The 13,215-nt window shown below is 35.1% G+C and overlaps 1 protein-coding gene across 1 annotated transcript in view; it reads left to right on the top strand.

Annotated features, from left to right (window-relative positions):
* LOC145265611 (dynein intermediate chain 3, ciliary-like) overlaps window positions 1-13,215 on the top strand; it is a 90,948-nt gene that overhangs the window by 37,141 nt on the left and 40,592 nt on the right. The window contains exons 5-7 of the mRNA XM_080121629.1: window positions 3,868-4,010; window positions 8,646-8,759; window positions 11,184-11,446. Of these exons, the coding sequence (XP_079977755.1) occupies window positions 3,868-4,010; window positions 8,646-8,759; window positions 11,184-11,446 (520 nt within the window). The remainder of the gene's footprint in view (window positions 1-3,867; window positions 4,011-8,645; window positions 8,760-11,183; window positions 11,447-13,215) is intronic.

Below are 13,215 nucleotides of genomic sequence, written 5' to 3'. Positions count from 1 at the left end.
ATTGTTTCGTATTGTGACTAACAAGTCTGCAAAATTATGTTATTCCTGCATATTTAGTCACATACTCATGAGATGTTTACCTTAAAAAACTTAGAACAAATACAATTTTGGACAACTTGCATGGTTGATGCAACCAACATGCCGTGCTGCGGCAAATAATCACATGTAAAGTACACAACACAATGTTGTGCCTCATGAATCACCTAAAAACACTTCATAACTGGAGTTTACTCCATGATACCTTTGAAGCAAGAAGGAACGGCAGTATGTGACTAAACATGCAGCGATAACATAATTTTGCGGACGAAACAATATTGTAATAGCTATCTTTTAAAAAGTAATAAATGACCAACTGAGAAAACTTGATATTTGAAACTAGGATAATTATATATATTACACTTATATATGGTATGGAACCCAATTAAAAAAGGCATTCATTCAACTTGGATTTTTTTTCCAAAAATTGTTTTCCTTATAAAAAAACTTTATTTTAGAAAAAATTGGTATAAACTGAGTACGTTTCAAGTAAATTATTACCCCCCTCCTCTCTTTCTCTTTCTCTCCATCCATCCATAGCTCTTGAGCCCCTGGAGGGGCATAGGCCATCTACAACTTTTTGTAGATGCTTTTGTAGCAAGGAGTTCTTTTTACAGGGTGAGGGTGCTGGCCCCACGCCCAACCTTCCCAGAAGGTACATACAGAGCTTAGCCTTCCCAAATGATCATCCATCTGGTACTGGCCAGGTTCAACGTTGCTTAACTTTGGTGATCTGGTGAGAACCGGTGTGTCAACATGATTGTGCCATACTTCTCTTTCTCTCTATCTCTATATATATCGTTGTTGGTAGAACTTTGATACGAGTATACATTTTGTTCGTTAGTTAAGAAGTGCTTTAGGTGATCCATGAGGCGCAATTTTGTGTCACCGTTCACTGAGGCAAACATGTGCTTCACATGCAGGTTCAGAGAGGCATCTTGCAACAGGTTGCCGGTATAACATTACATGGAGTACCGCTTTGTCGCCTACCCACCAGGCGGGTTTATTCAAGGGTGCATCTCCCTCAGTGAATTAAATGCGCCCTCAGATACCAATCTGCAAATTTGTACAATTCGACAGAGTACATTTTTTTTTTTTACACAGTGGTCACCACTTATCAAGGCCAAGAAGCCACTCAGGGATAAGGGTTATTGCAAGTACATTACGTTAGTGTGGAGATTTGATGAAGTGTTTACTTAAGGGGGCGGTTCATTAAGAATTTGTTAATGTTGGACTTGAAGACATCCAAGTTGTAGTCAGGTGGGAAGCAGGCAGACGGAACAGAGTTCCACAGGCGTGCACTTCTAAGAAAGAAGCTTTGTTCATGGAATCCATGTTTTAATACAGCACTTAGCCTTCCAAATGGTCACCCATCTGGTACTGGCCAGACTCATCATTGCGTAACATTGCAGTGAGAACTGGTGTCAATGTGATTGTGCTGTATATATATACTAGCAAAAGTACCTATCGTTGACTGGGTTCAAAAACAGCCTACAGAAAATGGACTCTGATTTATGAAAGTATGATAGGTTGTGAAAAGGAAGGGTTGTAAAGAGATAGCTTCGAATTTGGGGGTATCAAAACTAAAGCAAAATATGATGAAAGTAAAAATAAAATAGATAAACCCCATAATTTATTATAACATACCTGTTCAGACTGAAACACTTATTACAATATTCTGTGGATCTATATTAAAAAACCTTGTTAAACTTTGTGACATATTTACATTCGATGGAGGTCAGACACGAACGAACACCTTATTTATTATACCATATTTCTTAAAACTGAAACATAATTATCAAAGTATACTTACGCTGATAAATATGAAAAGTCTTTATTAAAGTTTGTGCCTATTTCTATTCTATGGAGGCCAGGCACGAACGCAGACCCCACAATTTTATTATACCATCACTATTTAAGTTAAAACATACTTATCAAAGTATTCTTATGTACATCTATATCAAAAACACTTGTAAACGTTTTTTTTAATTTCTAAATTTTTTATTTCCATACTTTGTAGACAAGGTGTGTATGCAGATTCCACAATTTTAATGAATCATCATTATGCCAGATCAAACATACCCATTCCTGTGTCTCGATACATCTTCTATCATTATATGTGATCAGTTTTCTATAATAGTCAACCATATAGGAGTCTATTCGTGACCAGACACACACAGACGTTCAGCTTTATATTATATATATATATATATATATATATATATATATATATATATATATATATATCGACAAGAATAAAGGTTCAATATAGAAACGTTGTTTTAATTTCAATAAAATAAAAGACGCACCAAGTGCGCTAGAAACCAAATCACAACGTAATATTAGGAAAATAAACAAATATTTTACTTGTTTGAAATTTATCACAAATATATTTCGGAGGTATACTCCATCTTCAGCGTGTTGTTTTGTTTCTGTTTTTTCCCTTTCTTCTTCCTTGCCATGTTGTAAAGTTGGAGAAAGAAGTCTGTTTGTATAGAGCCGCATGTTATATCTGGCGGTTGTATTTTGAAATGTTTGAACTGTACGTAGGTAACGCGAGAATAACGTCAAGAATGAAGGTTCAATAGAAACGTTGTTTTAACTTGAATGCATATTTTATTTTATATATATATATATATATATATATATATATATATATATATATATATAATTATTTTTTTACTATAATAATTAAATACCTACAGACACTAGTGTTTCATCCTTTCGGGATTCTTCAGTGCAGGGTGTCACGATTACTACCAGTCGAACGATTCGAACCCCGCGACACGAGACATCTCTATCTCGATTAGCGGAGGCCGTATCCATTCGGCTACCATTAATCGTGTGAAATAGCGTTGAATTTTAAACATTTTAATTTAAATGTTCATTACGTCAGACAGACAGTGATCAAATCGTTATACGATGATCTACGCATGAGCTAAATTGACCGACTTTTTAATTCAACAGAAAGTGCTCAACGATAAGAAACGTATTTCTTAAAGGGGCTGTCATAATTATTTTTTTACTATAATAATTAAATACCTACAGACACTAGTGTTTCATCCTTTCGGGATTCTTCAGTGCAGGGTGTCAATATATATATATATATATATATATATATATATATATATATATATGTCTATATATATATATATATATATATATATATATATATATATATATATATATATATATATATATAGTTAAGATTAAGCAAGGATATTATAAACTGTACTGATTTTTCATGATCCCCAAGGTTGGAGATGCTATTAACCGTATTAAATCAACAAAAAATCGACATATAACAAAAGTCTATACTCCAAATCACATGATGTTGACCATCTTACAATTTATTCCTTCAATTCAGTTGACATTTACACTTCTTGACAGTATCTGTTTCGTAGCACAAAATCATTCACTTAATTATTACATCAATCAATGAATCTATTTTGCCCTTTACTCATCAGAAGAAATATCAACAATCAATCCACCAAAAGGAAATAAAATGCGTTTTGACATGATTAAAAAATTTGAAAATTGGAAGAGAAGCTGCAAATACCTTATTGTTTGCTTACGTTATGCCATTTTGAACATCATGAATTTTTGAATATAGATTTTTGTCATATATTTATTATAAGCTTTATAATTACATTGAGCTTCTTAAATAAGGATCGGTATACATAAAAAGGAAATATAAGTGAATAAAGAATATTTTCACAGAATTATATATATATATATTTTTATATATATATATATATATATATATATATATATATATATATATAAGCAAGGCTGTTTTAAACTGTGTTGATTTATTTTTGCTTCTCATAGAGACCCAAATGAAGTGAAGCGTACGGCAGCTCACATCTCTTGGTACCCGGATGGGCCAAGTCGATTAGCCGTGGCCTATTGCAATCTTGAATTCGAGAGTTCTGACCACAAGACTTCCATGCAGTCATACATCTGGAACATTGGTGAGTTTGAACATTTTCTGCTTACCCTCAATTGTTTGCAAGAATAGGATAAACCACCCAAATGGAACCCATAAAATCGATACTATAAGGGCCAAACGTCTGTATGTATGTCTGTATGTATGTATGTATGTATGCATGTATGTTTCACACACTCACGCACACAAACATTCATCAAGGACAGAATGGTTATTTCCTCTTGTCTTAGTTTTCAATTTGTCTGACAGGTGGCGTCTCTACTTCCTGTTTTGCATTCTTCTTTCTGCTTCCATTCTCTGTTTGTCTCTTTCTCGTTCGCCCGAAACTCTAATGTTACCAGATGTACATTTCATTCGCCTCGACAGGTGTAACCTTCATTTTAAGGTAAAAATGCAAGGCAGTGATCAACTTACAATTATCACATCTTTCCCAAGGTAAGACGACACATGTCTACAACAATATTAATGAACTCATCTGAGCACTTGGTGCACTCGCATTCACAATGAACTTATCCAAACTTTGCCAGTTCGCACACATTTATACACACACACATGTACGTGTACACCCACGTACATGTTCTCATGTTGTTTCGTAAATAAACGTATTCTTTATATATATGTACTTTTTTTTTTTGACATGGGGGTCACCACTTATCAAGGCCTGAAGGCCACTCAGGGATAAGGGTTATTGCGTGTACAGTAATCAATGAGATAGTATTGTAGTAATCATTAGTATTGGGGGTTTTGATAGAGTGTCTTACTTAAGGGGGCGGTTTGTCAGGAGTTTGTTTATGTTGGATTTGAAGATGTCCAAGTTGTAGTCAGATGGGAAACAGGCAAGCGGAAGAGAGTTCCACAGGCGTGCAGTTCTAAGAAAGAAGCTTTGCTCATGGAATCTACGTTTTGATTTAGGCACAGATAAAGAGTGGGGAAAATTATTGACAGTGGTTTCAGCCAAACGGGTGTTTCTCGTACTTTTGTTGTCTCATTTTGAGGTCGGAGTTTTGAACACGCATTTTACCTACTATGTATGTCTCGCTAAAACTTGAAAAGTACTTAACAAAACCTTACAAAGTTTATGTTTTTAAATCCTGGAAAACCTGGAAAAAATAGTATCTAAAATTTAGCAAGAAAAATGAATTCTGTCAAATGTCAAGTCTAATGTTAACAAATTCCTAATGAACCGCCCCCTTAAGTAAACACTCCATCAAATCTCCACACTAACGTAATGTACTTGCAATAACCCTTATCCCTGAGTGGCTTCCGAGCCTTGATAAGTGGTGATCACTGTGTAAAAAAAAAAAATAAAAAAAATGGCCATTTAGATCATTTTTAATGCTGGCATGTAGGTCACAAAACGAGAATTTGGTTTTAGTAGTGCTCTAGAGGCCTTCTTCATTTTATAAGTGCCCAGTACTTTAAATAGAGCAGGTGTGTATAAACAGGACGTCAACACCTCCCTACCAGAATCGCAAAAATGTTGTCATATTCCCAAAGCAGGTTATACATGCGATTAGGGATCGCTTATGTATTTGATATCCATTAGACACTTCCTCCTTCAGGGGAAAATGGTTCAACACGTTTAGGGTGAATACGGCTTGCTATTTATTACTGAGATTTCAGCTCCAGTATCAACTAAGGTTCTATAATTTCTATTTCCTAATCTAATGGTTCAGAAAGTACAGATTACTAATTCTATTCGATAGCGTTCGTCTGCTGGTCGGGTGTTTTGTGAGCAGATTTTGATATTCAATTTCTGAAACGATATTTTTAATTTGTTTATGAATTTTATCATTGTTATTTTTGCTCCACTTTTCCTCGAATTCCAATGTTACATATTAGAGACCTAACATTGGTAGCAATTAATTTAGCTAGCATGAATTTTGACAAGGGTCACACTAGTGCATGTCATCATGACCCAAATCTGCAAAACAGAATTGTTCCCAGAAATAGATGACGTAAAATTTGAGTCAAGGGACAGCAGGTCAAACAGTGTAGACAAAACAGAGGTACGTCTAGATGACAAATGACGTCATACTTTTCCCGATTCTAATACAATTACCGATTCCGATTCTTTATAAATCTCTAAATATTTAATTATAGTGTTGCTATTTTTCTGATTACCGTAAAAACACATTAAATGTGCCGATATTTTCTCAAAGATAACAGCAGACTTATGTGTGTGGGGGGAGGGAGAGGGGTAATTTTAGCTTTACTGATAGTTTACAATCAATAAATATATATTATTTTATTATGACTTCCAGCAGTGGAAAATTTTAGATTTTGTTTTAAACAGAATCAAATAAAAAGGATAATTAAATGAATCGTTTTTGGCATCGGAAAATAGGCACAAAGTTTTCTGACTCTGGTACCTATTCTGATAACCTAAAAATTCTGATTTTCCCGATTCCCCGTTCCGATTAATCATCCCAACACAAATATATATATTCTTTTTTGTGTGGAGCTTACATCAACAAATCGAAGTTTTGGTTTGTATGAAATAATTAAATAAAATAACACCTCTGAGAGGTCTTCGGGCCAAGATCAAAGTGTAGTATCTTTCCGGCAGATACTGCAAGCAAAGACCGTATGTGGGGGCAACCCCACATATAAGACCTTGGTCAATGAAGGGGCAACCCTTCATACCAATTGTCACTATCCAGCTCCCCTACTCCCCGGGGAGTTGGTCCCCATTTCCCCTTCACTCCTCACATTAAAAATCGGTCTTGTGCCTAATTTGCTCAGTGGGGGAGCAAATAAATACCTCAAAGTGTAGTATCTGTTCTTCAGATGCTGCACTTCAATTTCTTGTTCTCTGTCAGTGGAGGAGAAATCCTTCACGACTGAGACAATTTTTATTTTTGTTCCATTTCTCCACGTTAAAAAAACGACCCTGGTGTTTAACTCTGTCCCGTGAGGAGGCATTGTAAATAGGAACACCTCTGAGAGGTTTGATTTACGGCATAGATATCGTTCAATACTGAATACTGAATAAAGTTTTTCAAATATACTTCCAGAAGGAGAATAATGAGAGAAAACAAATGGTTTTCAAATCAGTTTGTATGTAGAAACCGATCCCCTAATGCGAATTGGTTGTGGGAGGCAGTTGGCCAATACTGTAGAAAACTTTGATAACCACTAAGTGCGAAATGTTACACTACCCTAATATCTGTCTGCATGTCACCATTTCAGTAAAGTTAAGAAGTTAACTAAATAATTAGTTAAAAGAATATTAGTCTTTCTCTCTGTCTCTGTTTCTGTCTCTCTCTCTCTCTCTCTGCTGTGAGTTTATTCTCTCTCAAAATGAAACCGTTTAAGAAACCCTCAGCAAACGTTTCCTTGTGTATTTTTCTGCATGAAAAGATGATTTATTTGCATAGAAACAACTGTGATGATGAAGAGAAGAGGCAGCAGCATCATACAAGGACGATAAAAGACCTACATATGAATAAAGAACATTTGATATTATTAAGGAAAACATACCAAATATTGCACAAACATAATCTTCCTCTGAGGTCATCAGATCTATGAAGATGTACATTACATATTCATATCATTTCTTTCTATGCAACACATATCATCAACTTTTACTGGATAGATTTCAATTTCATACGTCATTACATATTGTTTTTTTTTTTTTTTTTACATAGGCATCATCACTTATCAAGGCCCAGAGGCCACTCGAGGATAAGGGTTAAAGAGTGTACAGTTGTCAATTGGACAATATAGTAATCGTTAGTAATGGAAATTCAGTAAATTTATTAACTTACGCTGAACGGCTCATCAAGAACTTGTTTATATTGGACTTGAAGACAATCATATTGTAGTCAGCTGGAAAGCAGGAAAACGGAAGACAATTCCACAGTTCTAAAAAAGAAGCTTTATTCATGTTTAAGCACAGATAAAGAGTGGGGGAAATTGTTGATAGTGTTTTCAGCTAGATGAGTGTTTCTTGTGAAAGTTTGGCGAGGGGGGGGGACCTAGATTCTTAAGTTAAGAAGTTAAATAAATAATTAGCTAAGAGAACGTTAGTCTCTTTCTCTTGAGTCAATTATCTCCAAAATCAAACCTTTAAGGAACTCTTACCAAACGTCTCCTTGTATCTTTCGTGCATGAAAAGAAGTTTTATTTGCATAACAACGATTAGATGAAACTGTGTTGATGAACAGAAGCAGCGGTGGCATCAGACAAAAAATCAATTCTCCCATTGTTCGTCCATTTAATAGATTCAATAATAAGCTTTTAGTCCCAAGTTCTTCATTGGAAAACTATTTCGCTTGTAAGTCTATCAATCTCTTGCAATTGTTGCATTAGTTTGTTTCCAATAATCCACACTAGTCTTAATCATGTTATTTGAAGGATCATCAGTTGTTTACCATGAAAAACTGCTCTGGGGAGTTAAAAACAAAGCAGTGTATTAAATCATGGCTCCCCAGCAATGTTGATCAAACATCACCTTCTTTAAAAAGGACAAAGTTTCTAATTTTTATCAAATGCTTTTAAAATAACCCTTTCAAGTTTTTTTTGAAAAATTATTTTTATTTTTCATTAAGTGGGTTCGATTTAGCCAGGTAGAATCAAATATCGATTTATAAAATGCCATGCAATTTAGGTCTGATGTCTAATGAACTTTGTTTTGTTGATTCGATATTTTTTTCAGAAAACACAAACAAGCCAGAAATGGCCCTCAGTCCTCCATCTTCGTTGGTTTGTGTGGAGTACAACCCGAAAGATTCACACATTCTTTTGGGAGGATGTTATAATGGACAGATTGGTAAGTGAATTGCAGGAATTTATTATTTGGATTATTTGGATTCTTCCGACTACTGTTCTCATCTTGAATGTTATTCTCACAACATTTCGGTCGATGTAACCTACAACCTTCTTTAGGTGTATCTTATCAAACTTGAGAATCTTTCTGTTAAACTTGGCAATCTGCAAGTTTAATTCACAGGATAGTATGTTCTTGTTCCATGAACCATAATTGGGTAGAAGTCCTAAATAAGTAATTCGCAATTGTATTTTGAGTATCGCTTGCACTGAGGATTGAACCTTCAACCTCCAGAAGAGTGTAACTTTTCCAACCAAATTTTATCAAGTACTCTATTGATTACGCCATGGGTCTTCACAGACCATTCGACATTCCATGCAGATTCCCGAGTTTAACCAGCTACACCTGAAGAAAGTCGGAGGTTACACTGACCGAAACATTGTGAAAATAACACTCAAGATGAGAACAGTAGTTCAAAAAATTCAAATAATATAAAATTACTTCATTTCTATATTGATAAGATTATGCGATTACTTCTCGTGTGTCTGTGTGTTTCTCGCCTCAATGTAACATTTAAAAATTTATTTACTGATAAATAGAAATAAGCATAGATAAAATGCCGTTTGGTTTTATTATGGACTAGCAGGGATGCCCGGCGTTGCTCGGGTGTTTGGAGGTGTATGCTGTGCAAAAAAAGCAAAAAAACAAAAAAAATCGTTAATTTTTTAAAACTTTGACCCCTATTATGACCCCTTAAAATTTATTGTTTCGGGCTCAAATCACTTTATTAACTTAGATCCAGGTTCAAGGAACCTATATCTAAAATTTCAAGTGTCTAGACCCAAAATTGTCGGAGGAGTTTGGTAGAGTTCTTAAAGGTCAAATCGTTGAAATTTGACCCCTTAACAGCCAAATTTCTGGCTAACACCCGTCACATCGATTTTCCCAAATCTCAGTACCCGGTATTTCAAATTTCGAGTCTATAGACTAAAAATTGACAGAGTTATTGCGTAGGGAAATGTACACAGACAGACAGACACACAGACACACAGACAGACAGACAGACAGACACGTTCACTTTTATAGATATATAGATAATGTATTTTTGGTGCTAGATTTATTATTTTTGGTGCTAGATTTATTATTAGTGGTGCTAGATTTATTATTTCTGGTGCTAGATTTATTTTTTTACTGGTGCTAGATTTATTTTCTGGTGCTAGATTTATTATTACTGGTGCTAGATTTATTATTACTGGTGCTAGATTTATTATTTCTGGTGTTAGATTTATTATTTCTGGTGCTAGATTTATTATTACTGGGGCTAGATTTATTATTACTGGCTAGATTTATTATTAAATACGTGCTAGATTTATTATTTCTGGTGCTAGATTTATTATCACTGGTGCTAGATTTATTATTAGTGGTGCTAGATTTATTATTTCTGGTGCTAGATTTATAATTACTGGTGCTAGATTTATTATTTCTGGTGCTAGATTTATTATTACTGGTGCTAGATTTATTATTTCTGGTGCTAGATTTATTATTACTGGTGCTAGATTTATTATCACTGGTGCTAGATTTATTATTTCTGGTGCTAGATTTATTATTTCTGGTGCTAGATTTATTATTACTGGTGCTAGATTTATTATTACTGGTGCTAGATTTATTATCACGTGCTAGATTTATTATTAGTGGTGCTAGATTTATTATTAGTGGTGCTAGATTTATTATTTCTGGTGCTAGATTTATACTGGTGCTATTATTACTGGTGCTAGATTTACTATTTCTGGTGCTAGATTTATTATCACTGGTGCTAGATTTATTATTTCTGGTGCTAGATTTATTATTTCTGGTGCTAGATTTATTATCACTGGTGCTAGATTTATTATTACTGGTGCTAGATTTATTATTTCTGGTGCTAGATTTATTATTACTGGTGCTAGATTTATTATTACTGGTGCTAGATTTATTATCACTGGTGCTAGATTTATTATTAGTGGTGCTAGATTTATTATTACTGGTGCTAGATTTATTATTTCTGGTGCTAGATTTATTATCACTGGTGCTAGATTTATTATTTCTGGTGCTAGATTTATTATTTCTGGTGCTAGATTTATTATTACTGGCGTTAGACTATTATTACTGGTGCTAGGTTTATCCTGAAACAAATGCAAGAGAAGAACATTATTGAAGTATTGAATATGAGTACATCCGGGTACAAGAATATGATTAGCTGGTTAAGCCATAAATACCGACTGGTATAGTCACCTGGGAGAAACATCCAAATGTATGCCGAAAATCTCTATTATTTCTCCAAATTTATTGTTTGTAGTTAATAAACACTCGTTCAATAAGGCGATGTACTCAAATATTTTAGCCAAGACTATTCAGTTGCTTCAAACGAATATATAATAATTCTTTTCTTAGGTTACTGGGATACAAGGAAAGGGTCAAGCCCTGTGGAGATGTCACCTGTAGCCCAGAGCCATAGAGACCCTGTGCACAAGGCAATTTGGATCCAATCAAAAACTGGCAATGAGTTCTTTTCTGCTTCCTCTGATGGAAAAGTCCTTTGGTGGGACAACAGAAAACTATCGGAACCCACGGAAAAATTGTATTTGGATCCGACCAAGAAACAAGATCCGACAAAAGTCCATGGCGCTGTATGTTTGGAGTATGAACCAACTATTGTAAGTAAATGATTTATTTATTTACTATTTTCAATTTTGACCCCTTAGCAGCCCTTTTATCTGATGGAAACCAATTAAAAAGCTTTCTACATGTCTGAATACCCTATATACCAAATTTCAAGTCTGTAGATCAAAAATTTGTTGGGTATATAGGTTGAGAAGTGTCCTCACCTACACATTCTCACTTTTATAGATATATAGATTTACTTTTTCTTTTTACAAAGGAATCACCTCTTATCAAGGCCTGGAGGCTATTCGAGGATAAGGGTTAATGAATGTATGGTAGTCATTGAAACAATATCGTAGTAATCGTTAATAGCAGAGATTTGGTAAATTGGATTGCTTAAGTGAACGGCTCATCAAGAAAAAATGCCGACTCGGATATTTCATTTATTTGCTTTATTTGTTTATTTGTGACATAATGGTCACATGACAAAATTTATATACCCCATTTCCTAGCCATAAAATGTTTCAATCATAGTCATTTGTTTTCCTAGTTTTGCATATGAATTACAAAATATCTGATATTTTCCCCAAAACCTCTGGCCTTGATGGAGGGGAGACTAAAACTTGTTGCTATGGTTTCAAATGATCTAAAATAACAGCAAGGGAGACTTGATTCAAAATATTTCTCATATGATATATCTCCCCCCCCCCTTTTTTTTATTATTACATTTTCACCCCAAATAAGGCACATTGCCACTTTGATTTAGGGGGCTACAATCAGGGACCTAAGTTGCAGGGTACTATGTAGGGAGTTTAGCAGCAAGATGTCTGTTCACATTGCACTTGAACTTCTGCATGTCAGTACTGTTGGGGAAGCAGGAAACTGGAAGAGAATTCCAAAATCCTGCAGTTCTGGGGAAGAAGCTATTAGAGTAAAAGGCTTTCTTACATCTAGGGATCTCAACTGTATAGGGGTGGGACTTTGCTGCTTACGGGTTTGTTGGGAGTATTTTCGTCGAGGGGGTGCAAGGGCTTGTAGTTTGTCAGAGCATCCACCATTTAAATACTTGTAAAACAGGCAGAGGGATGCAACATTTCATCGGTGGGACAGGGGCTGAAGTTTAGATGACAGTTCGGGACCTATTAGGTTGGCGACTCTCTTTTGGACCCTGTGCAGGAGCGAGAGACTAGTAGCAGATGTACTAGCCCAAATGTGACAGCAGTACGCCATACACGGACGAATGGTGGCTTTGTAGAGGTACTGGATACTTTCAGGCGTAAGTAACTTTCTAGCATGATAGAGAGAGCCCACTTTCTTTGCAGCAGCCTTAGCAATAATCTCGATGTATCTACTCCAACTCATGTTTCCTGTGAACGTTAAGCCAAGGAGCTTGAACGAAGTGCTCTCACGTAAAGTATCTCTAGCGTAATACATTTATGAAAATGTATAATAAATTATTTTATTGATTTTTAGCCGAGAGAAGATATATTTTCACTATATTTTATTTACTGTATCATTTTTGCGCCAAAAACATCCATTCTCATCTGTTCATTCACACTTTGTAAACAAAACAGAAAAAAAAAGGGAGGACGAGGCCTGCGAGCAAGAGGAGAAGGAAGAGACAGAGATACTGTGAACGAAGAGTGGAAGAGGAAAGAGAAAAGAAAGCTCATAGACGAGAAAGAGAGGAGAGAGAAAAGATAGAGAGAAATAAACCGTATATGGAGAGAGATAGGCCGTATATATAGAGAGATAAACTGTATAGAGAAAGAGAGAGAGATAGATCGTATACATAGAGAGAGGGGCCTGAAAAAAGTTGTCA

The sequence above is a fragment of the Euprymna scolopes genome, chromosome 40, assembly GCF_053919585.1.
Source record: "Euprymna scolopes isolate OS-2025 chromosome 40, ASM5391958v1, whole genome shotgun sequence".
In the NCBI taxonomy this organism is placed as follows: domain Eukaryota; kingdom Metazoa; phylum Mollusca; class Cephalopoda; order Sepiida; family Sepiolidae; genus Euprymna; species Euprymna scolopes.
This window is presented reverse-complemented; position numbering and strand designations above follow the sequence as displayed.